This window comes from Trachemys scripta, chromosome 23 (assembly GCF_013100865.1).
Source record: "Trachemys scripta elegans isolate TJP31775 chromosome 23, CAS_Tse_1.0, whole genome shotgun sequence".
Taxonomy (NCBI): domain Eukaryota; kingdom Metazoa; phylum Chordata; order Testudines; family Emydidae; genus Trachemys; species Trachemys scripta.
The window spans coordinates 12,052,323-12,077,683 of NC_048320.1; the positions used below are offsets into that span (position 1 = coordinate 12,052,323).

At 52.0% G+C, this 25,361-nt stretch overlaps 1 protein-coding gene across 6 annotated transcripts in view; it reads left to right on the top strand.

Moving 5' to 3' along the window:
* Nucleotides 1–25,361, top strand: part of MLLT6 (MLLT6, PHD finger containing) — a 74,225-nt gene that overhangs the window by 26,147 nt on the left and 22,717 nt on the right. For 5 of the 6 annotated variants that reach the window (XM_034755664.1, XM_034755665.1, XM_034755668.1 and 2 more), the window contains exons 8-10: nt 10,259–10,357; nt 21,728–21,902; nt 23,229–23,816. In XM_034755664.1, coding sequence (XP_034611555.1) covers nt 10,259–10,357; nt 21,728–21,902; nt 23,229–23,816 — 862 coding nt within the window. Of the gene's footprint in view, nt 1–1,197; nt 1,361–10,258; nt 10,358–21,727; nt 21,903–23,228; nt 23,817–25,361 lie in introns of those variants that run through there. The other variant, XM_034755669.1, reaches the window with a different exon arrangement.

Here is a 25,361-nt window from a genome sequence, read left to right on the forward strand (position 1 = left end):
CCCAAAGTCACATGGCAGCTAAGTGTTAAAAGCTGGGAATAAAGCTCCCTTCCGAGTTGTAAAACAGTGGTCTAACCACTGGACCACACTGCTTATCTATGGGGGTTTATACCAGCTAAGGATCTAGTCCAGTATATCTAGGTCCCAGCATGTGTTAGAAAGGGGGGAGGCAGTGACATCTCACATCCAAACCCCTTTATGTTTGCTGGACGTGTTAGTGTTCCGATCTGTACCAGCACCAAATCTGCCACGGATCGTTTTGTTCCCACGTTGGATCCAAAGTGGGGAGCAGCCTTCTCTTTTTCCTCTTAATGCAGCCAAATACTTGTGAGATCAGCATCCGGGATATTTTTGGTACGGTCAGATCCAAGCCCGATTCAGCCTCAAACCCAGCACCCCGAGCCCTGAGCCAGATCCCAGGCTGAATGACACCCCTTTTGGCCTTTCATTAGGGGGCGCTGTCTGGCCCACCCCGCCAGCAAATTCTTTGGAGCAAATAAATAAAGCAGCAACAATTTCAGAGCAGATGCTGCTATCATGCTGCCTCTGAGTGAAATCCAAGGGAGTAACCCGCTAACCTGACCCACCTGGGTGCTAGAACCCAGGGATAAACAGCTAACCTGACCCACCTGGGTGCTAGAACTCAGGGATAAACAGCTAACCTGACCCATCTGGGATGACTTATACCCTATGCACTCACTGGGCCAGCTTCCCCTCTCTCTTACGCCGGTATAACGCAGAAGGAAACCCACTGCAAGGAACAGGGCAAAACACTGGTGGGAGAGAGAGCAGGATGAGGCTGTAACTTTCACTGGGGCAACATTTGTAACTCCTCCTTCCTTTCTCTGCCTTCTTCCTGCTGCTGCACCCATATCCTGGCCTCCTTGATTTCTGGGTGAGAGAGTAAAAACCGGAGACCGCTCGCCTCTTGCAAACGAAGATCCCAACCCCCCTAGGATCCTCTTCTTCCTTCCCCCCCTTCCAAGCTCCTTTTCATGGTCCGCTTGCTCGTGCCCAGCAGATTAGGAGAGGGGCTCGGAGCAGGGAGTGGAGTGTGTGGCTGGGAAGGGGGAGGGAGTAAACGCCCCAGAGAAACCCTTTTTGGCAGCCAAGGGATCTTGTTTCACTCCGCCTGCCGTTCGAGAGCTCCAAGTTGGATTGTGTGTCTCAGTCCCGCCCCGCTATGCGAGCCCAGCTCCCCCCCTCCCTCCTTCCCCAGTCAAGTCTCTGTGCTGCTCCATGCCGAGATGCCAGCTGTTAAATCCTGCCTGGGGAGAATGGGTTGTTCATGAAGTTGGTGGCTTTGGGGGAGGTCCATGTTCGCCCCCGAGCCCTGCAGGGAGCGTGCAGTGCCTGGAAGGTAGGGGGGTACTTTGTTTTGTCGAGGCAAGGTAGGGGCCTGTGTATGGTGTGTGTGTGTGTGGGGGGGGGTTAACATATTTGTCCCCCCCTCTCCTGGAGTGAAGCTGCTTCCTGCCAGCCTCCACTTCTGCCCTCTCCACTGCAGGTCCCCCAGGCAGGCAGGACCCACTGGCTGCACACCGAGATTCCTGGAAAGTAGCTTTGCAAAAGGGGACTCTGTGTGGAGGGGCCGGGGGTGCTGGGCACCGAAGGACGTGGGTTGGCAAGCAGAGCAGACTCGCTCCCCTCCAGGCGGTGCAGTCAGTGGTGGCCCTAGCAGGAAGCATTCAGAGCAGCAGTGATCCTCGTCCCCTCCCTTCCCCCAGAGCGAACGGACACGTTTAAATGCCTGGGCCGAGCCCTCGGGGGATGGCACGGATGGGGCTGCTGCCTGCCAAGCCGGGCGTGGGCGGCACAATGGAGCAAGGTAGAGACAGGGCAGGGCTGCAGGACCTGGGTGCTGCCAGCTAGCTCCGCGTGCGCATGCTCGCGGGTAATAGGGTAGCTTGTCTGGGGGACTGTCAGCACCACTAAAGTACCCATGAGTAACTAGGGACCTGGGCCCCTGGGTGGCTGGGTAACCCGACCTCTCTGGGTGCCTGGGTAACCCTAGCCCTCTGGGTGCCAGGGCCCCTGGGTGGCCAGGTAACCAGACCCCTCTGGGTGCCAGGGCCCTGGGTGGCTGGGTAATCCAACCCCTCTGGGTGCCAGTGACCCTGGCTAGCCGGGTAACCCGACCCCTCTGGGTGCCAAGGCCTCTGGGTGGTCAGGTAATCTGACCGCTCTGGGTGCCAAGGCCCCTGGGTGGCCGGGTAATCCAACCCCTCTGGGTGCCAGTGCCCCTGGCTAGCTGGGTAACCCGACCCCTCTGGGTGCCAAGGCCCCTGGGTGGTCGGGTAATCTGACCCCTCTGGGTGCCAAGGCCCCTGGGTGGCCGGGTAACCCGACCCCTCTGGGTGTCAGAGCCCCAGGTAATAGCCGGGTAACCCGACCCCTCTGGGTGNCGACCCCTCTGGGTGTCAGAGCCCCAGGTAATAGCCGGGTAACCCGACCCCTCTGGGTGTCAGAGCCCCAGGTAATAGCCGGGTAACCCAACCTACTAAAGTATCAGGAAATGACCTGACTTGTCCATTTCCTGGGGTGTCACTAAGGGACTCAGAGCAATCAGGAATCCTGAAACTTGTAAAGTGGAAGCGCAGGGGTTCGAGACCCGGAAAACAGGAGGCTGAGGTTCCATCAGGTCATTTGGGTCCACCAAGAGGGGAGTGAGTGAGTGACCCGCAGAAGCCTGAAAAGAAGAAGTGTTTCCTAACTGAGCAGGGGAGGAGAAGGAGGTGGCTGTGGGCATGGCCTGGAGCTCTTTGTGTTGGCTTGGAGCAGAACTGCAATTCCATTTCTAGTCTCCTTGCAACACTCTGGTTTTAATGCCGGAAGTGGCTGCTGGGTAAGTTTAAGAGGGTTCAAAGTCTGGCCTCTGTAGAGCAGATTTTCCAGCGTTCAGAGCCAGATTCCCAACTGCTCAGCACCTGCACTTGGGGCCACCTTTTCAAAAGCACCGAGCACCCCGTGTGCTGAGCTCTTTGGAAAACCAGGCCCCTTATTTTAGGTGCCTACATTGGAGATGAGCTCTTTGGCAAATCTGGTCCCAGTTGTGGGTGCTGAGTGCTTGCGATGTGCGTGTGCATATATATATATATACAATCCTAGATGCAACCAGATGCACTACTCAGCTATTTGTCATAACCTCTATAGTGCTGACAACTAAAGGAGATTCTCCAGGACTTCAAATAGGAGAGACCTGTGGTTTTGGAGCAGGAAGTTCTGAGATCTGTCACAACTGCTACTGTGTTAGCTCTGGCTTGCACCACACTTGCCACAACCTATTGGATAAAATCATGACAACGTTGTCTCGTGCAGCATTTGCATCATCACCTTGTAACGCTGCACTGCAATTCATTTGGAATTTGCTGCCAGGATCTATGGCACTCATGGAGTTTCAGGATCTGCGCTGGTGCAGCTATCTGGTAAAATGCTTCTTACTTCTGCATCTGACTCCCTGCCCTATGGACCCTCCTCCTGATCGATACTAGCTTCATTTTCTGCATGTGTCATGAGTGGTGCGGGGAGGTGAGTGCTGGGGACTGGAGTCAGGATGCCTGGGTTCTTTACCTAACTTCCTGTGAGATCTATGGCAAAGTCACTTCACTGCTCTTTGCCTCAGTTTCCCCATGTGTAAGATGGGGATATAGATACTGAACCATCCTTATCAAGCACATTGAAAACTTCTTCTGTAAGCCACTAAATGAGTGCTTATTTTTCTTATTAGAGAAATGGACTAAGAGTCACAACCGTTTCATTCCAGTCCTAGCTCTGCCGCTGATGCACAACATGACCTTGGGCAAGCCACTTACACTCACTTTATAGATGGGAGAACTGAGGCACAGGGGAGGGTAACATCTGTGTATCCTACATGGATGGTTGTGAGGCTTAATTGATTAATTAGTGTTTGCAATAGTACTAGCACAGAGAATTCAAAACGCATGAATCAGGCTCTGAAAAATCATGAGATTGGCTAAAAACCATGAGATTTTAATATAACAGATTTTTTTTTTAATTTGCCTTCTGGTTTTTGAGTCTTTAAGGGTCACATTGGCAAGTGTTTTTTGGTAATCACAAGAGGTGGAAACGTTTGTTTTTAAGTGAAAGCTGAGATTCTCACATAATCCCTTGCTTCCAGGAGCTGGGGCTTTAAGAACAACACAACTATCAGGAGAGTTGGCAGCACTGCACCCAGGCTTCAAAACATTGGCCGAGGTGTTTGTAAAGTGCAAGGCGGTTCCTGGATCGCCTCAAATACCCAGTGGCGTTGCCGGCACAGTCTTCCAACTCCATGTGACTTAATGGCAGGGCCGGCTCTAACTTTTTTGCTGCCCCAGGCAAAAAAGAAGAGCGCCGCATTGCCGTAACACCCTCCCCACCCCCAGCGCTGGACCAGGCCAGGCCAGGCCGGCTAAATCCCCGGAGCGCCAGGCTGCTCAAACCCCCACCCCAGTGCTGCCGAAACCCCCGCACCCCCGGAACGCCGGCCCGGGCCACTCAAACCCCCGCCCCCCCCCCAGCACCGTGCCACCAAAACACCCCCGTGCTGCCCGGCCAAAACAAAAACAAAAAAACCCCTCGAGCATCCCCCACCACCCCAACATTGGCCACCCCTTCTGAGATGCCGCCCCAAGCACGTGCTTGGTCAGCGGGCGAGGTGCACTCTTCTCATGTGGGCAGCCCAGCTGAACCCACCTGTTTCATGAGAAGGATATGGGAGAAGCTAAGGACATTTCCAGCATCATAGCTGCCTCTCTCTGTGATACCTACGGGCAGGACCTTGGTGTCATCAAGTCTTTTTTAGCTGTAAATGCCCCATTGCTAAGGCACTTTTGTTCTTCCTGTGTGAAATCCTATCTCCCCTTCCTTCCATCTTGACTCCTGTTGTGGGCATGCATGGCATGGGGGCGGGGGAGAGGAGGCAGCCGGGCCATTTTTCCCTTCTGCTACTGCCTCTCTGCTGATGTTACAACTCTGCCTTCTTCTCTGCTCATGATGGGCCTCCTTCCCTGACCTCAGGGCTGCCGTGATGGAAGGAGGAGCCTTTACTGTTTCTTCTTCCCGGTAGTTTATTTCCTACAAAGTTTTCATCTTCCAAAGACTTTCCTAGAAGTTGTGTCCAAAGCACGCATGTCCAGCTGCTGCTCAGGGTTGGAGCGGTTCGGTTTGGGCTCCATAGCAAATTCGCTGGGGAGTTTTCACATCAGACCCGTCAGTTGGTTGAGATAAGGGGAAAAGAAAGAGTGTTGGGGTAATAAGGTGACACGTATGGGATGGATGGATGGGGAGAAAGAGAGGAACAGATGTTCTGGTTGGTTATAGCCAAGTCTGTGTGAAGAGAGACTGTGGTCAAGTGGATTGAACTCATGGCTTGGAGCCAGAAGCTGTGGGTTTGCCGGAAGGAAGGATGGATGGTCTTGTGGTTGAGCCACTGTCCTGCTACTCAGGAGAATTGGGTTCACTTTCTGGATCTGCTGCTAACTCCCCGTGTGATCTATCTATCACTTAGGGCCAGATTTACAAAGGGGTTTCGGTGCCTAGTGGACTGGCAAATGTGCCTAAGCAGGTTAGGCACCTAACTCCCATTGAAAGTCAATGGGGTGAGGTATCTAACTCACTTTGGTGCTTTTGAAACTCCCACTAGATGCCTCCCTGCATCTTTAGGCTCCTAAAGACCTTTGCAGACCTGGCACTTGATCTCCCAGGGTCTCAGTTCTCCACCGTTAAAAGAGGCGTGTGGATCCTTCCTTTGTTTAGACTGTAAGAGTCCTGGGGCAGTGACTGTCTCACGTTTTTGGATGACCAGCTTGCAAGTGCCCCATGTGACTCACACATCCAAAAGGCTACCAGGGGTTCAGGTTGGAGAACCAGGGGGAAATTGACCTACGGAGCTAGTCTGGAATGGCTCCCCCTGTGGATACACAGTGAATAAAAGTCTCTTTGTTCTGGAATAAGTATTCTGTTTATGAGCTTCTATGGCAGATGCAAATTCATGCCTTCTTTTTTTCAACTGCTTCCTCAACAGAGTGGCACCAGGGATGAATCTGGTCCCAGGGCATTCATCACACACAACACTCAACACAAAGGAAATATTTATCACCCTCTACAACAGAAAGAGCAGAGAGCTGTGAGCTTGACTGCTGGAGACAGTTCTTTTGCAGGCCTGATCCTGCAAGCTACTGAATGTCCCCATGGCTCAGTGACTTCCTTGGAGGTTAAGGGTGCGCAGCACCTCCTAGGAAGTTCTCAGCAACCCACAGGATCAGAATCTTGTTCTTCAGAGTAGCTTTACTTCTGGCATGGGAGATTTTAAGAATGGGAAGCCTAGAAAGTCAGAAGTTATGGGAACAGGGGACCCTCTACCCTTCCAGCAAACTCATCCTTTAAAAATAATATTATTCCCAGTGCTTGGTACTTCCACAGACAGCCCTCTTCATCTTCATGGCACTTTATAAGCATTCATTTCTCTTGCTAAGCTATTTGCCTCCATATCCTGCAGCAGTAAGTTCTCCAGGGTTAATTATATGTCACATTTATTTTCATTAAAAAGTGTGTTGCTTTAAATATTTAAATCTTGCTGCCTTTTAAATAATAATACTACCAAGTAATAATAAGTAATTCTCCGTTATTATTATTGGTATTACGGTAGCACATAGGAAATCCCAGTCAAATATTTTGAATGTTCAAAAATTAGCTTTTTGCGAAATTGGAGCGAAACATGAAAATTTTGAAATTCTTCACAAAGGAAAATTCTGATTTTTTTGTTTGTTTGTTTCAGGTCAATGAAAATGTTTTGTTTCAATTTCAACTTTTTTTTATTTTTTATTGTTTTATGGCATCTGTTGTGGGGGGGGGTTATTAATTTCATTTTGGGGAGGGATTTTGAGCAATTTTTGCGTTTTATGTAGATGTCCAAAAATCAAGGGGTTTTGGTGCTATCTCTATGTATATCCTGCAGTATTATGTACATTATTCATTACAGTAGTATATACAGTAATGAGTAATCTCTTTGTAACATTCACTAGTGCACTTTACCATAGTACTCTTTCAAACAACACTATGTTAAAGTGCACTAGGGAATCTTTAGTGCACACCAGCAAGGTCTACACACAGACCAATTAATCTGCCACAAATTAGTGCGCTTTAGAAATAACACCCCCACAGTCTTCGTTAATGCTCTATATAGACAAGCCCTTAGAGACAAGTAACCACTTCCAGTGTTTTTGCAATGTTTGTTGGATAACCACCAAATTCTTTTTTATTTTTTGAATCAGGGGTGTTTTATCAGTGTTTATCGCTTAAAGCCAAAAGTCAAAAGCCCTAATTATATTAGAATCATACATTTAACAAAAAGTTGTTTCATAACACATAAATGAAGCATTTTGTTTGGAAGATGTCAAAACAAGACGTTTTGACATTATCAGAACTTTTCCCCCCCAGTGTATTTGCAAAATGAAATTCTAGCAAAGCTGACCTGATTTGCAAAGCATTTCAATTTGGACTGAACTGCATAATCCCAAACTATAGTTCCCTCTAAATTTTTCCAACCAGCTCAATTCATTATGAACCATTATCGTCAGATAAGAGGATATTGTTTCCAAATCTGTTATAAATCTGGGCTCCTGGAATCACCGGGCCTGTGTCCCCTGCTTTGGGTCTGTCTGTCTATCTGTTTTAGGGTTTTATACAGCCACCCCTCATTGTGGGATATGAGCACCTGCAGTGTAAAATCATTAGCAACAGTGAAGTCCCTAATGGACTTTATGAAGTATCTGTCATGTCTCCCTTTTTGAGGTAAAAACTGCTTGGGTTGGGGTAGGGTTTGTTGAGGAGTCTCATTTATTTGTTTCATGGTGGGTTTTGAGGGGAAGGTGTTGGATAGAAGAGATTCCTGAGGTTGTGTCATTCATGCTAGAGTGGAAAGGCTTTTTCAAAGAGGAAGGTATTGTAGAGTTTCCTAAAGAGAGTCAGGGCTTGTCTACATGGTATGGTAATGCACTCTATGGGGGCGGGTGATTTCTAAACCACACTAACGTGCTACACGTTATTTGGTCCGTGTAGACCCTGCTGGTGCACTTTAATGTACCACTGTTTGCAAGTGTACTACAGTAAAGCGCACTAGGGAACCTTTAGTGCACACCAGCAGGGTCTACACGGACCAATTAGTGTACAACACCTTAGTGTGATTTAGAAATCACACCCCCATACAGCGCATTACTCTACCGTGGAGACATACCCCTAGACACTGGATTTGCCTAATCTCCCCTGGAAGTGCTTTCTACAGCAGGGACTTTGCATCATCCTTTGTACCTGTGCAACGCAGGTGTAAAACGGTGCCTGCCCCTGGTGTGAGCAAGTGGAGAACTCTGATATGCTGGTGTTTTATAGCCACCTTGCGCAGGTGTGCGTGGCTGTCTGAGTGGAGAATCAGGCCCATTCTGTTTTGGAATCTTTTATAATCAGGATTTGAGGGTGGCTGTTTTGTTAAACCCCCTGCTGGTGCAAACAAATCAGGTTGATGAAAAATGAATGAGAAATAACCATCTTCACTGTGTGTCGAAATGCAGAGTAAAAAAAATCAAATGCTCTCACGCCTACCTACAGAAGGCCAGTTAATGGCAAAACCGCTGTGAAGTCAATGGTACTGTCTCAAGAGGATAGAGAGAGGCAGCATGTTTAGTGTATGAGGCACTGACGGGGGGTTAGGAGACCTGGGTCCTAGTCCTGGTTTTGCCACTGACCTGCTGTGGAACCTTGAGCTAGTCACTACCCCGCTCTATGCCTCAGTTTCCCTCCCACCCTTTGTCTGCCTTGGCTGTAAGCTCTCTGGGGCAGAGACTGTTTCTTACTATGTGTATGTACAGCACCTTGCACAGTAGGGCCTTGATCTCAGTTGGGGTCACTAAGCATTACCCGAATCAATAGTAATGCGAATAAAGAGGTGGTGTCCCCTCGTACAGGCTCAACAGGGACGCTCAGTTGGTCTTCTCTGTATAGCCCGCGTTATTTTCTCTTGCCAGGATCAGTGCCTAAGAAGAGCTTCTTCCTATGGAAGTCTGTGGTAGCCGCAAGGTCTCAGCACCTCTCGGGTCATAATCCTTGCTTGGTTTGCAGCCTCTACAATCCCACTGACTTCACTGGGGCTTTAGGGGATGGAAACCAGGATGGATTTTTCCCTAAATATTCCAGCTGTCATTGATAGAGGGGCCCAAACCAACCCCACACTGCCTCCCAAGTAGACTGGGGGGAATATTAGAACATAGGAACGGCCATACTGGGTGAGACCAAAGGTCCATCTAGCCCAGTGTCCTGTCTTCCAACAGTGGCCAATGCCAGGTGCTTCAAAGGGAATGATCAAAACAGGACAGTTATCAAGCGCTCCATCCCCTGTTGTCCACTCCCAGCATCTGGCTGTCAGGCTTAGGGATGCCCGGAGCATGGGGTTGTGTCCCTGCCCACCTCGGCTAATAGCCACTGGTGGACCTATCCTCCATGAACTGACCCAGTTCTTTTCTGAACCCAGTTATACTTTTGGCCTTCACAACATCCCCTGGCAAGGAGTTCCACGGGTAGTCTGTGCGTTGCATGAAGAAGCACTTTCTGTTGTCTGTTTTAAACCTGCTGCCTCTTAATTTCACTGGGTGGCCCCGATTCATGTGTTAGGTGAATGGGTAAATAACACTTCCTGATTTGCTTTCTCCACCCCAGTCATGATTTTATAGACCTCTATCATATCCCCCCTTTGTCATCCCTTTGGATCCTGAGCTGTGCCGCCTGGATCACCCCTTTGGCCTGCTGATCTCGTTAACCATGTGTCCCCGTACAGAGAACAGTTTGATGGACTGTCCCACCAATTGCAGTGCTGTGGGAGTCTGAGACCTCTGAGGAGGGGAGAGGGCTGAAGCACTGGGGCACAGAGCCCCTGTGGGAGAAGAGGAGGAGGGCTTAAGTTTCTTGAAATCAGCCAGGGCATGTTAAACCGTTCCCTGTATCAGCTTACCAGAAACTGATTCGGGGGATCCTGTGGATATTCTGTATGCCAGATGTGGGCTGCAGCTGGGGGAGAGATAGTGGGAGTGGGACGCTCCCAGCAGCGGGTGTGAGGAGGCAGGGCTGGTGTGGGGGAGAGAGGAAGATAAATGGATAGCTGTAAATCCACCCCAGCACAAACCTCCTCCTCTTTTTTTTTCTTTTGCAATCTCTGTTCCCACCCCCGCGGAGAACTTGTCCTTTCAACACTTTCTCATTTCCTTTGCAGAGTCGGAAGGACAAGGAAAGACCTAAACAGAAGCACAAAAAACATCCGGAGTCTCCCACCAGCCTCGCCCCGTCCTCTGTGCCCGTCCCTGCTGAGAAGGTACCAGATTTGTGAGGTGCTGTGGGGTGGGGGCTGTCTCTGCCACCTTCTTTGGGAAGTGATGGGCAAGAGAGGCTTTATCCCTTTATCTTGATTCCTGTTGTCTCACATTCTTCCTTCTTCTGCCCTTATTTGCTCCTCCCCCTACCACCGTTTTGGGAATTTCACACTGCGGCTGTCTCTCGCTTTCTGTCGGCACTGAGGACCCGATCAGTGGCGGCAGGTCTTAGCCTGCTCGGCAGCAGATGTTCGGGTTTAAAGCTCTGGTACAATAGATGAAACATCCATGGGTTGCCCTCTCTGCAGCCTCCATTTCGGGGTAGGAAGGGACGACTGGAGACCAAGGTCCTGGCACTTGGCCTTTCTCTAAGCCCTTCCAGCCAAACCTCAAAGCACCCCAGTAGGGCAGACAGGTAGTTACTGTATTTCCTTAATTTCTGGGGAAACTAAGGCACAGAGGGCCTGAGTCCCTACTGCCCTAAGGCCCCTTCACGAAAGACATCACAGCTCCCTACTCTGGAGCACCCCTACTATAGGGGCTTCCTTGGATGGTGCAGAACTGTCTACACTGGCTCTACACCAGCCCCAGTGTTGGGGGCATGCAGCGCCCCATAGGGGGCTGTTGCAGCTGAGTGTCACTTAGAGCAGCCCTGAGGCTGCTCTAATTCGTGCCAGGGGCCAAGCCCCAGAATAATTGGCATAGAAGCGGTAGAGCTTGGTCAGAGCAGAGTCAGGGCCAGAGAGGTGACGTGTTTTGCCCCAGCGTCACAGCAAGAACTAGAACCCAGCCATCCTGCCTCCCAGAGCCTGATTCTCCCCTCACTAATGCCAAAGTAACTGGAAGTAAGGCCAGCCTGCTCAATGCAGTTACACTGGTGGGAACAGAGCCAGGCTAGAACCCATAGAAAACACGGCCCGCCAGCCCCCCTCAGAAAGACTATTTAAAGGTGGTTGCATGTATACCCTGCGCTAATGGCATCTACACACAAGGAGCACTCTGTGGGGAGGCCCAGGGCTGGGATCGCAGCCGGGCAGCACAGAGGCGGGCTATCAGAACTGTGTGAGAGGCCCAGAACTGGAATAGCAGGGGGTGTGTTTCAGGTCAGGATTGAAGGGAATTATCCAAGTTGCGCATGAGGCCCAGGGCTGGAACAGCAGGGGAGATGCAGGTCAGAACTGAGTTGCAGCAGCAGAGTACAGGGGCCAGGACTGGAATAGCTGATGGGCACTGCCGGGCACGATCGAGGTGCCCCAGCTGAGCTGGGCATGGAATCCCGCTCTCCACTTATTTGCACTCTTCCCAGCCCAGTGTTCGTGCAGTTATGCTTGCTCTTCGGAGTGGCAGATTCCCCCAGTTCGCAGAGCTGCCGGGGACTGATGTGCTAAGAAGATTATTTCCAAGCTCATGTCGAAATTCAAAACCTGGTTCCCGACTAGCTAGAGTGCCTCTTAGACAATTGCCCACTGTCTCCTCCCAGGCCCTGCCAGACCTTTGTACGAATTGGGGGAAGGGCCTAACTCGATTTATACAGGGACCTTTGTAAGCTGAAGTTCAGGTGATCCTGATTACGCTGGCATTGCTGAGTGACGAGGCCATAGTCTTTCCACAGGGTGTTGTTATTAATCTTCATAACAATGAGTGGCATTCCCATGGTGCCTTCTGTGCATAGATCCTTTAAAGCATTGCTCCAGCATTTCTGCTACTGAAATGCACCCTCTTCTGGGGTGGAATGCAGCAGCTGTTTAACAGCACGCTGCAGCATTGCACAACAATTCAGGACTGGAAGTGGAAAATCTGTTTGAAACTGCAGAGGGGTACGTGATAGATATTGGCGCTGGTGTGACGACACGAGTGCAGTTGCACAGCTGGAAACCCCCAACGGAGATACATGACACTGGGGCAAGCTCCATCTTGCACCAGTGTTGTGCATCAACATGGAGTGTGCACTGGTGTAATGCAAAAATAACACCTGTAGAGCCAGGGCTTTAGGCCACGTCTACACTTCAAACTTAGATCGGAGTAAGTTACGTCACGGTACAACCACCAAAGTTAGTATATCGCTGGTGTGCGTGCATATTTGGCTGCTTGCAGCAGCACGGCACATACTCACCAGCAGTGCTGGTGTCAGTGCAAAGTGTAGTACGCCGTGGGTAGGAATCCCAGTGTCCCTCAGGCCGCCGTCCTGCGCAATGCCTTTTGGGAAATGTTTGCAATGTGTTGTGGGATAATAGAAATGACTCACCCAGGGATCTCTGGGAGATAGGAGCCAAGCTCCCAGCATGCACCTTTGATTGGTGGAGATTGGTAGAATTACCCCAACTGGACTTTGCCTGGGACAAAGTTAAGGGCTCAGATCTGTGGGGGCGGGTGGCAAGCTAAAAAGTATTTGTGGATGGACTAGTTGGTAGAGCTTTGTCATCACGGTTAGATTTATAGTGAGAGAGGCAGGGCAGGCTAGTGGTTAGAGCATGGGACTAAGCATCAGGAGAGGGGGGTTCTATTCCTGATGCTGACAGTGACCTTGGGCCAGTTGTTTGCCTGCTCTGTGCCTCAGTTTCCCTCACTCTTGCCTGTTTAGGTTGTAAATCCTTAGGGCAGGGACTTTCCCTGACGATGTGTCTGTGCAGTGGCAACTCTAGCGCAATGGGGCCCTGATCTCAGTTGGGCCTCTAGGCGCTACTGTGATATCAACAGTGGCATTGCCTCCCTTGAGATGCTTCGTGACCATGGCGTAGAACCAGAGGAAGAGACAGCGACTGTGCTGCACGCTTATCATCAAACCCCAGCCAGGTCTACCCAGGGAATGGCTCTTTCCCCAAGGCAGTGGAGCTCACTTCTTCCTCCTTCCCTGCAGCCCTAAAACACTCCTGCCACCTGGCAGACAAACCAGGTCTTGTAAGAGTCTCCCTGATGGGGCCGGAGCAGCCTCTGACCTAGCCATCCTCCTGGATTCAGGCTCTCATCCCTGCAGCTGGGGGTCACCCACCACATTCCAAGCGTTCCAGTGGCTCTGGGGACACGCTGCCCGGCGCTGGAGCCCGCATCCTGTCCAGCAGCGGTGAAGAGGGCTAACTGGGAGGAGAGCGGGCTGTGGTCTAAAGCAGGAAGCAGCGTGGCTGGCTCAGCGGTAACTGAGCAGGACGTCTCAGGGCATTGGCAACGGGGAGCCCTTTGCCTCTTGGCTGCCAGTTTGAATCCAGACCAAGTTGCGAGCTGGGTGCGTTTCTTCACTGCCGCAGCACATGGGAACAATGTGGGGAGGAGCTGTTCTTCTAACCCTGGGCAGGCCTGAATTCAAGAGGGCCAGATGTCTGCATCCAGGCATCCGAACCCTTCCAAGGGCAGCAGCATCCTCCCTCTCTCCTGGCACCCTGTGCGTGGAAGGGGCACATGGGCAGTCCTTGGCATCCGACCCAGCGTAGAGGCTGCCAGCTAATCTCTTTCAGCTTGGCCAGGAGCGGGAGTTGGTAGCATGGTTGCCAAGGCAGCTGCGTCTCCAATGGGATTTGTGCTTCTGTCCCAAAATGCAGACAGGCAGGATGAAAGCTTGTCAGCGTTTTCAATGAGTGCACGAGTTGTGGGGGGGGGGGAGAAGGGGGGGGGGAATTGTTAACTCAGGACGGTATTTAGGTGCCAGCGATAAGGAATCAGCATGTGGCGCAAACACTTTCTAACTCATAAAGCCTCCGTCTGTCTGTCCCACACTCTTTCCCAGCAGCTTTAACCACCGGATCTCACCAGCCTGCACGGGGGGCAGGAGGAGCTGCTGGTGGGACTGGGGTAAGGAGGATGGTGGGGGAGAGCGAGAGGAGACCAAAAGCAGGTTTGACCCTCTCCTTTGCTGCCACCTCCTCCCCTGGCCCATTAGCACCCGATGCCTCTTGCAGCAGGGAGTGGAGGTGCAGGGGGGCAGCCCTGGGGAGTGGCTAGGCAAGCCAGCATGTCGCATCGAAGTTTGGGACTCAGGAGACCCGTGTTCAGTCCCTGGCTCTGCCTATGACCTTGGGCAAGTCACCTAGAACTAGGCCCCCATTTAAATTGATCAGAGTTGGGCTCCCGACTCCTAGAGGCAGCCTGAAAATCCAGTGCCTATCTGCACTTCAGCCCAGATCCTCCGGTCAGGCTCCTGACTCCCAGTGGAAGTTAGGAGCCTAAATACCTTTAAAATTCTGACCCGGAGGGCGTGTCTACACTGCAGGTGAACTCCTTCGGCTGGATTGGCTCAGGCTGCGGGGCTCGTTAATTGTGGTGTCAATGTTCGGGCTCGGGCTGGAGCCCAGGCTCTGGGACCCTCCCCCCTTCACAGGGTCCCGGAGCCCGGGCTGCAGGTCTACACTGCGGTTAAACAGCGCCCCCCACAGCCCGACTCAACTGACCCGGGCCAGCTGCGGGGGGTTAACTGCAATGCAGACATACCCTTAGTCACCCTGTCCCTTTGCTTCCCACGTGTCAAAACAGGGAAGAGCACTGGCCGACCGCCCAGTGAGGATAACTAGGATAAAGCGCTCACTAAGGAGGGCCATGTCAGTCCCATAGATAGCTGATCCCGGGTGTGTTCCTGGGATGGTGAACAGGGTGCTGAGAGAAGGTGGGTTGCTACGGGAGGGGAAATTGTGGTGGGGAGGATCCAGGCATGTTTGGGAGCAGGTTGGGCGGTTTGTGCGACCAGAAACTTGTCCTGCAGCACATGCCCGGCCATTTCGGTCCCAGGTATCCAAACCCGATACACAACGGCGGCTGTGTCTCTCCTCTCTGCTTGCCAAAACCCCTGGGGAGCCATCCTGGCCCTGCCTAGTGCACTTGCAGTAAATCTGCCGCCATTCCTGGCTGCCCCAGCTGCTTTCTCCCACCAGCTGCAGACATCCCGTTCACTTGTTGACACGCAATCGCACATGCTTCGGGCTGCAACATCTGGCAGGCAAGGCCGGCTTGCTCTGGATTCTGCAATCCAAGCAAGTCATCCATGCCAAGGCCTCCCCTCACCCACCCTTCTAGGTCAGGTGCTGGGACGGGGAGTTGGGGAGGGGGAAGCATCTGATTGGACATTTCCATCCAGGAGGCAGGGCAGCTTTCGGGTTTCCCAGCGTGGTCTGAGCCTTTAGCCCCATCCTGGAAGAGCTCTGGGAAATTTTGCCCCAGGCCTGTTTCATCTTGATTTGCGATCCCTGCGATTGCATGAGGGCAGTGGGGGGAGGGGGAGAGGCTCAGGGTCCCCCCCCCCCCCCCCCCCGCTATCTCCTGGAAATCAGAGCAAGCCTTAATTAAGCACTTGGAAGCCTGCAGTAAGGATCCTCTCACCCTTCCTCCGTCTGAAACATGGGCCGGTAACATGGGCGATAAAAGCACACGGCTCCAAGTCAGGAAACGTGGGTTCTTCTCTGCAACCTAGAGCAGGGTGACAAAGGAGGGGGGCAATTGTACCCGGAAACCGAGCCCCCCTGAAACATCCGTAATGTCTGTGTAAATAAAATGAAATGGGACGGGGGCAGGGACCCCAGCAAATGTGATGCCCAGCCCGTCGGGAGAAATTTGGGGTCCCGGTACACGTCACGTCAGGCCTGATTCTGAAGTCTATTCTTGTACCGTGCTGCACTGCAGAATCTGAGCGCCTTCCGGTCGTGCACTAAGTGGTTCTCAGCCAGGGGTCCATGAGCAGGTTTCAGGGGGTCCGCCAAGCAGGGCCAGCATTAGACTTGCTGGGGCCCAGGGCAGAAAGCCAAAGCCCCACTGCACGGGGCTGAAGCCCAGGTTGAGAACCTCTGCACTAAGCAACGCGACTCCGCGCCCGGAAGGCACTTAGTTAGTATGGTGATGAGTGTGGTACAAGAACCTAGACAGGGTAGAAATAGTCAGTGGGAGTTTTGCCATGAGCATCATCAGAGCGGCCCCTGAATCTCAGTTGCTCAGTTTTCCCCTCCTGAGGACAGAGGTAACAACGCTGAGGTGACCTGTGTCCTCAGATGGCGTCCATTGACGGCTGCAAGGAGCTTTGAGAGTCTCAGAGGGGAACTGCTCCAGAAATGCAACATCTGATTATGACCTGAGGTTTTCCAAAGGAGCCTGAATGAGTTAAGTGCCCCGGTCCCAGTGGAAGGTGAGAATAGAGCACTGAGGGACATGCCCAGCTGTTCTTATTAAGCCCCCACATTAGAGCTCTCCTAAGGAGAGGAGGGATGGGGCAGTGATTCGTTTAGGATTTGGAAAATGGGGGGTTGATTTTGCCTGCTCTACCGCCAAGTCCCTGTGTGACCCACTTAGGCCCTGATATTTAAAGACATTTAGGCCTTGCTGTGCTCAGCATTGCACTGCCTAACTGATTTAGGAGCCTAGGTCTCATTTTCCAAAGGCCCTTAGGAGCCTAAATCCTATCAACTGTCAATGGGATTCTGTCTCCTGAGTGCCCCCCTAAATCCCTTTGAAAATGCGACGTAGGCTCCTAAATCAGTTAGGTGTGGCAGAGCCTAAATACCTTTTAAAATCTGGGCCTTCAGTCTCTCTGTGCCTCCATTCTTCATCTGTAAAATGGGTAGAACAGCACGGCCAGACCTCACTGGGGCGTTGTGAGAATAAATCCATTCAAGACTGTGAGGCGCCGATGCCGTGGAGCCATTCACGTACCTTCAGCAGAAGGCTCTCGCTGCCACGGCCAAAGCTCCATCTCTAACAGGCAACTGGTTCTTGCTGGCCCTTCTGGGTGGCTGCTTCCCTGCATCCCTTTGTCTGGCCTGGGTGGGGAGAAGCTGCTGCTGTCACTGGATTGTGCACTGTTCCCATCCTCCCCACACTCCCCCCCCATCAGTATTAGTTTAATCCAAGGCAGGCAGTTCTGTACAAGTGTTTTTCACCCCTCCCCCGCTTCCTTGTCAGTGGTTCCCTCTAGCTGCTCATCCCACCAATCAGAGCGCAAAGAGATGCTCTTCTGATTTCCGATAAATAAATTAATGAATGAACAGCTCGGGCGCTGCAGAGTGTCGGACGGAGGCCGGGAAACAGGTACAGCTGTGAGGGGGGTAGCGTGTGGCTCTGGGAGTGTATGTGGTGTATGGATCTGGTCTGGTCCTTCCATCTCCCGGCTCACGGACCCGCGGAATTGGATTCCTCATAAGATTTGTGGACTCGGCTGGGCCGGGAGACCCGTCTCCCTTGTGGTTTTTTTTAAACAGGCCTTTTAAAATGTAAATACCTGTGAGTTTTTGCGAGGGATCTGTCACTTTCTCAGCCCTGTGGGGTGTCTCTCTACAACATGCTCCTCCTGCCACACACACACACACACACACACACACACACACACACACACAATGCACCCTATGGAGTTTGCCCCCCTTGCTCCCCTTCTCTCTCTCTCACACACACACACACACGTACAATGCATCCTATGGAGTTTGCCCCCTTGCTCCCCTTCTCTCTCTCTCTCTCTCTCACACACACACACTGCATCCTATGGAGTTTGCTCTCCTTCTCCCCCTTCTGGTGAATTTAGTGCTGGGGGAAAGTTGACAGCCCTGGAGCCTGAAGGCCTCTGTGTAGCAACAGGACAGATACAAAGTGGACAGCAACAAGGAAATCTTCCCACCCTCAAACTGCCTCAGGGCTGAACAGGACGGACCACCTCTAGGAATAAGAGGGGATTAAAATCTCTAAGGTCTATTCAGTCTTTGTATTATGGTAGCGCTCGCCGAGATCGAGGCCCCGTTGCGCTAGGTGCTGTACGTACACACTCTGTGCCCCAGAAAGCTCACAGTCTAAACGGACAAAAGGTGGGGAGGAGAAACAGAGGCAGAGAGAGGGGAACCGATTTTCCCACGGTCACCCAGCGGGGCCGGGAACAGAGCCCAGGTCTCCTGACTTCTCTCCTATTTGTGTGTGTGGGGGGGAGGTCGGAGGGTTTATTTTGGTGATATGGATGGCTCTGATCTGGGCTGCGACCACCAGTTGGTTGCACATACGCACAGCCAGTACTGCCAGTAACCACCCAGCACCCTGGTGGGAAACCCTGGCCCCTCTGAAGTCAATGGGAGTTTTGCCATTGACTTCATAGAATATCAGGATTGGAAGGGACCTCAGGAGGTCAAGATTTGTGGTCCAGCCCTCTGCTCAAAGCAGGACCAACCCTAACTAAATCAACCCAGTCAGGGCTTTGTCAAGCCTGACCTTAAACACCTCTAAGGAAGGAGATTCCACCACCTCCCTAGGGAACCCATTCCAGTGCTTCACCACCCTCCTAGTGAAAAAGTTTTTCCTACTATCCAGTACTTCCTTGTGGGCCAGGCTTTCAGGGCTGCAGGTGAACGGCTCTGTAGCCCATTGCCAGTCCCCTAAGCCAGCACGGCCCCTCTGTTAACTGTACCTATGTGTTTATTTTTAATTTTGCAACCAAGATTCGTTTACCAACGCCGATTTCACCCCGCCATGCTGCTAATCCATGATGCTCCCCGCACTCCCTTCTTGGCCTGCTAGATTAAAAAGAAGGCTCTTTGATATGGGTTGTCTCCCTCTCTCTGTCCCTCGGTAGCCTGGCACACCTGGTGGGAGGATCAGAAGAGATGGATTTGTGGGGAAGTCTTGCGGGCTTTGCACCTATTTTGACTCCTGTTTCAAGGGGCACGTGTCAGTGTCCTGGTGGAGCTGCTTGAGACGAGAGGTGTGCTTTCCCTGTGGCGTTCGGACGGCCTCACTGCATCCCATTGCTCCCAGACTCCGCTCTCCCTACTCCTCTCCTTCTGCCATCAGCTCGCAGATGAGGAAGGTCGGAAAGATTTTCCTGCTCCCTCTGTGATCATAAATCAAGAAAGCTTAATCTTCAACATCCAGAAGTTAGTGATGAGAAAACACAGATTCCCCCACCCCACCCCTTTCCCAATTTCCACCACTCCCTTCCTCCTGTCTTTCATATTCCCAGCACATCTGGCCCGCATTAGGCTGCCAGCCATTGCATTGTGTGGAGTGATTAGACCAAGCAGGGGAAATAGGGATAGATTTTTATCCGGGCATCCATGTGTCTGCATCACAGGCCTATTTTTGACCCTTTCCAAGAGGAGGTCCTCTGGAGTCAGGGAGCGTGGAGCCAAGATCTTGCTCAAATCTGTCCCTCAGCAACTTCTGGGGCAATACAAGGAGCTTGCAGTCGAGTCACAGGTGTTTTATTTTGGGCTGGGACTGTCACATTGCAGCGGTGGCCAGAAAAGTGACCGTGGAAGTAGCATCTTGCACTTAGTGACTTTCAAACGTTACTGGGCTGCGGCTGCCTTCGAACTGGCGAAGGGTTGAAAACACCACATCCTACTGTGGATGTGGTGAGAGATCCAGTTCCCGACCCACCCGACTTTCCTCCTGTTCAGCCCACTGCATTTCCTGGCCCATCCTTCCAAGCTCCCAGATTCCCTAGCATCTGTCTTGTCTGTTTCATTCCATGTGGATGGACACCTCAGGTTCTCTCTCTCTGTTTCTCTGGGGTTTTTCTCTAGCATCGGTCACTGCAGCATAGAAAGCTAATTTAGCTTTGCAAAAGCATTCTCCACTGTAGACAATGGGAAGGCTCCAGGTGATCTTCTAGGTTAGCCAGTCTGGGGCTCCTGGGCAGAACAGACATTGGCGCAGAATGGTAGCAACAAAATGCAATGGAGGCACGAAGGGAGCTGCATTAATGGGTGCTTGGTGGATGAGCAGCGTGGGGCTTGATAGGCAGCGGTATCACATCACCGAGCAGGGACTTGATAGTGGCCTCCTGTGTAGGCCTGGCTTCATGTGGACTATTGCATTCAGTTCTGGGCACTTAGATAGCAAGAACGATATGGCTACCAGCTCAGAGAAGAGTGTGGAAAAAGACTAAGGGACTGGGGAGACTGAAAGGGCTGACGGGCTGATTTTGAGATGTGCCCAGATCCTGTGGACTCCAGCTGGAGTTGGGGCCTGCTCGGCATTTCTGAAAATTAAGCCCTGAGCCTGGAATTTTCAAAGAAGTTAGATGACCAAATCCCCTTGGATTTCAATAGGTCCCTTTGAAATATCCCAGCCTAAATGCACATGGCTTGGCTAAGGGAGACCGCAAGTCTCCCGACATCTGAAGGGAAGAAGAGGCTATTTAGATGACAAGGGAGCAGAGCTAGGACTAATGGGACGTTCCCTTTTCTTAATATCAAACTTCCCGACAGCAAGGCCTGTGAAACTGTGGAAGAGTCTGTCAAGGACAGTGGTGGGCAAGCCGATCCGTGCGAATTTTTAATAGCAGCTTGGACAAAGCATTCGAAAGCATGCAAGAGGGTACAGCCCTGCATTGGCTCTGCCAGGGAAAGGGTAAAATGCCCCAGTAGGTCCTTTCCATCTCTCACGTCTGTGGCTCTGCGTGCTGTCAGTCCCACAAATTGCAAATCAACACGAGATAATTATCGCCCCAGAGGTTCTTATTGTGCTCATGATTGCTGTTCTGGCCAGGGCATGTTGAGACAGCGCTGCTGAGTTCTGAGCCGTGGCTATAACTGGGATTGAGGCAAAAGGCCTCGGGATGTTCTGATCCTCTTGGAGTTGTTACCAGTGGAATAGATCCCTTTGGCTCCGGAAGATTCCCTGGCACCATTTACACACCAGCGTGGGTTTTGTAAGTCTTACCAATTTTAAGGGAGTCCAGCGAAGAGCAGGCAGGTATCGTCTCATTGCTCCCTTATGCTCCCCCATCTGGCTGTGTCCATCTCTCTCTTCTCCCTTGGATTGGGGCAGGAACTATCGTTTTGTTCTGTGTTTGTACAGCCCCGAGCACAATGGGGTGCTGGTCCACGACAAGGATAAAAACGAATACTTATCAATAATAAAATGTTAATATTATTCTATTACTAATAACAATCACTTACGCCACCTTACACATCACCTCTAAATTTGGCCCACCGAATGTGACCTGGAGGAAGTCACACAAGCCCAGATTTTCAAATGATCCCTAGCTTTGCCTGCCCCCAGTTTGGGGGCAGTGCCTGGTTTTCAGTGGGGGTTGTGCACCCACAAGTCCAGCTGAAGACAGGAGGAGCTGCAAATATCCAGCGCCTCTGAAAATGAGGTCCTAGGACTCTCAAATCAAGGGACCCCAAAATAGCTGACGTGAGAATATTGCTCTTCTCCTTGTAGTGAAGACAGGCTCATTCAAGAGGGCAACTCCAGTCCACATCTGGACCTGATTATTCCCTCCCCACATGGAATTAATAAAAGTAAAACTCTGGTGGGACCTCAAGGGTGTTGAGTGGGGTGAAAGAATTGGTTATGAGCTATGCTTGGACTATCCCTTTATTGGAATAAATTACAGAAAATGGAAAATCGGTAAAGACAGAGCTATGTGCGTGCACATCTGGACTGACTCTTGGCCCCTGTGTCTGTCTGCTTTCCAGGGTTCCACCGGGCACCATGAAGGTAGCAAAGAGACCTCGGAGGTCGGCAGGTCAGAGGTGAAAGGCAAGAAGTCCTCGAGCCATGGCACCAGCCACAAGGGGAAAAAGACGGGAAATGGGAAAAGCTCCACCAGCTTCACCTCAGCTCCCTCCAGCAGCACTTTCCAGCCTGCAGGTAAGGGGGTGTGTGGGTAAAGTTGGCAGGGAGAGAGGAGAGCAGAGACTGAGTGAGGAGAGCGAGAAGATCAAGCATCGTGCTGGCAAAAGGAGCAAGGGATCGCTCACAAGGCAAAGCAGGAGGGAAGTGCATAAGTCCAGCAACTAAAGTGTGGAGAGCAGATACACTCATAGAGTTCATGGTCCTCCAGTTACCAGAGTGGATCAGGTTATAAAGCGTTAAAAGCAATAGAGAGTCCAACTCATCCCTAGTGCAGCTCCACTGCTTCAGGGGAGCAGTTTGTCCCTCTGGAGTTTCTTTTCTTGGGCTAAATGAAATGAACAGCAGTGGGGTGGGGGTGGAGGGGAATTGAGGCCTTGTTATTAAATTCACAGACATTTATTCCTGTTGCTGTCTGAATACAAACTGAGAACCCATATCCATACAGGCTTAGGCTCCCCAACACAAGTGAAAATACCACCTCAGCCAGAAAACTCGGGGAGTGTGATCTCGCCAGGAGCTAAGAAGGAGTCAGGACACCTGAGCTCTATTCTTGGCTTTGCCCAAGGTGACCTTGAGCAAGTTGTTCCCCCTCCCCCTGCACCTCAGTTTCCCCCCCATCTAAAATTATCCTGAGCCACCTTCTGGGGGGAGTTAGAAAACTTCATTAATTACTGATTCTAAAAGCCCTTGAGGTCCCACCAGAGTTTTACTTTTATTAATTCCATGTGAGGAGGGAATAATCAGGTCCAGATGTGGTCTGGAGTTGCCCTCTTGAATGAGCCTGTCTTCACTACAAGGAAAGGAAGGTCCATCTGTCACAATAAAGAGAGGAGGAAAAGGAAAATGCACAGAGGAGGCCTTTGTAGCACCTGCCCTTTCCCCCTTGATTCAGTGGTGTCCCCTCCTTAACTTTGAGGTGGGCCTGAACCAAAACCCGGTATCCAAACACCCCTAAGTCTTGGATCTGGATCTGAGCTCAGGAGCTCTGACCTCACCAGAACCATTGTAATAAGCATACCTTCCTCTAGCACCTTTCATCGCATGGGATCCCAAACTAGGCTGGAGGGGCGGTCGCCTCCCCACAGACAGTGCCCTGCATGACAGGGGGAGGAATTCGGGACAAACTCCTTAGTCTTACAGAAGAATGTAGTGGGATCTTTACTGTTGTAATGAGCCTGCTAGCACACATCTCTGCTGGAGAGGACTGCTGCACTGTGTGTCCTATACCCTATACTGCTGATGGCAATCCTCCTTTAGCTCAGGCATCCGGGCTTTTGCAGCGGGAGGATTTGAGTTCTGAATTGCTGCCCCCCCACATTCGTTCCTCTTTGCTCTCCCTAGGCACCTCATGCAGCTCCCTGCAGGGCTCCCAGGATTTTGTGACATTCCCCAAGCTCGAGCAGGAAGAAGAGAAGTACCGGAAGCCCGTCTCCTCCTCCTCCTCCTCTTCCCACTGCTCCCCGCTGTACGAAGGGCAGAAAGGGGACGTCTTCGAGCAGAAGGTCATATTCTCGGGCTTCGGCTCTATCATGCGCTTCTCCACCTCGGCGGTAAGCCAGCAGCGGGGCCGCGTTGCCTCCCCCGTGGACTACAAGGCCTCGAACCCAGTCAGCGGCCCCTCGGGGGGAGGTGGTGGCACCGGCGGCGGCAGCCACAAGCGCATGCCCTCCCTCAGCATCGAAGACGGGGAGGTGCTGAAGGAGAAGAAGCACAAAGGCAGCAAGAAAAGCAAACACGGGCCTGGCAGGCCGAAGGGAGGCAAGAACAAGGAGATGCTGGGCACCCAGCTGGCTGGGTCCACGTCCACCTCCTCCTCACCCTTCTCCGCGGGCTCCCTCGTCAGCTCCAGCATCGGCAACTCATCCCGGTCCTTCAGCCACACCGGGACTTTGCCCAGCCTCAGCCTGGAGTCCCCCCTGCTGGGCTCAGGTATGTTCCCCTCAACACCGTGGCTCCCTTCAACCTACTTTTCCACTGTACATCCGGCGTGAGGCCCTCCTCCCAGGGCCCTCAAAGGCCTTTCGGTACCTGGCCCCCATTGAAATCAGTCAGTTAGGCCCGTAAATATCTTTTGAGGATCTGGACGTTGGCTGCTGGTGAACAGAGGAGTCCAGCTTCAGGTTCTTCTCTCAGGGGGCTCTGGTGTGACTCCATTCCAGATGTCCATAAAAATCCAGTTCAAGTTCTCCTTCTTTCCAGCCCCCCCTGCTCCACCCAGGCCTGTGCCCCAAATAACCATAGAAATCTAGACAGTATTTGGTCCTGCCATACGGGCAGCGGACTGGACTCGATGACCTCTCGCGGTCCCTTCCAGTCCTAGAATCTAAGAATCTATGAATCCAGTTCATGTTTTTTTTTCTCCTTTCTGAGGCGGGGTTCAGAATCCCTCCCAGGTGAGCACAGGATTCAATCCAATGTCAGGTTCATCTCCAGTCAGGAGCTCTGTCCTGCATCCATTCCAGAAGGCCCTAGAAATCCAGTTCAGGTTTTCCTCCCCACCCCGCTACTTTCCATCCAAGCCTATGACCTGGTAACCGTTCCAGGTGAGCAGGAGGATCCAGGCCAAGTTTTCCTCCTGCAAATCCAACCCAATGGGCATGTCACAGCCACCTTTGCCCAGGTGCCATCAGATTTAACCAGACTGGAGCTTATAAACAAAGGAGAGTGGATCGGGAAGGGACGGGATGGTCACTGTCAAAACCAGACCTAGCTGAGATCTGGGCCCCAGACTGAGGATCGATAAACAGATCTTACATTGTCCCCCTTTCTAGAGCAAAGCCACTTTTTAAACTAGCAAATGCCTGTTCTGCTTAGGCCCCGGGGTGAGTGAGTGCTAGACGGTGAGGCCTGGTTTAACACAGTTAGGGGGTGAATTTTTTTTAATTGACCCAGGGCTGGTGTACACTAGACCGATCCCGCTACGTCGCTCCGGAATGTGAAAAACGCGCACCCCGTGAATGGGGTAGGTACACAGACCAAAGTCCCATGTAGACAGTGCTAGGTTGATGGAAGAATTCTTCCATTGACCTAGCTACCACCCCTCAGGGCAATGGATTTACTACAGCCTCCTGTCACTGTAGTAAGTACACCTCTACCCCGATATAACGCGACCCGATAGAACACGAATTCAGATAGAACGTGGTAAAGCAGCGCTCCGGGGGGGCGGGGCTGCCCACTCCGGCGGATCAAAGCAAGTTCGATATAACGTGGTTTCACCTATAACACGGTAAGATTTTTTGGCTCCCGAGGACAGCATTCTAACGGGGTAGTGGTGTATCTACACTGAAACGCTACAGCGGCCTGGATGTAGTTCTACTGATATAAAGGTTTGGCTTATACGCCTTCCCTTATGGGAATACTGGCCAGCGGCGGCTCCAAGAGCGTGCCTGGGGCGGCAAGCTGCGGGGGGCGCCCTGCGAGGGCGGCAGTCAGGCAGCCTTCGGCGGCTTGCCTGCCGTGCTTGGGGCGGCAAAA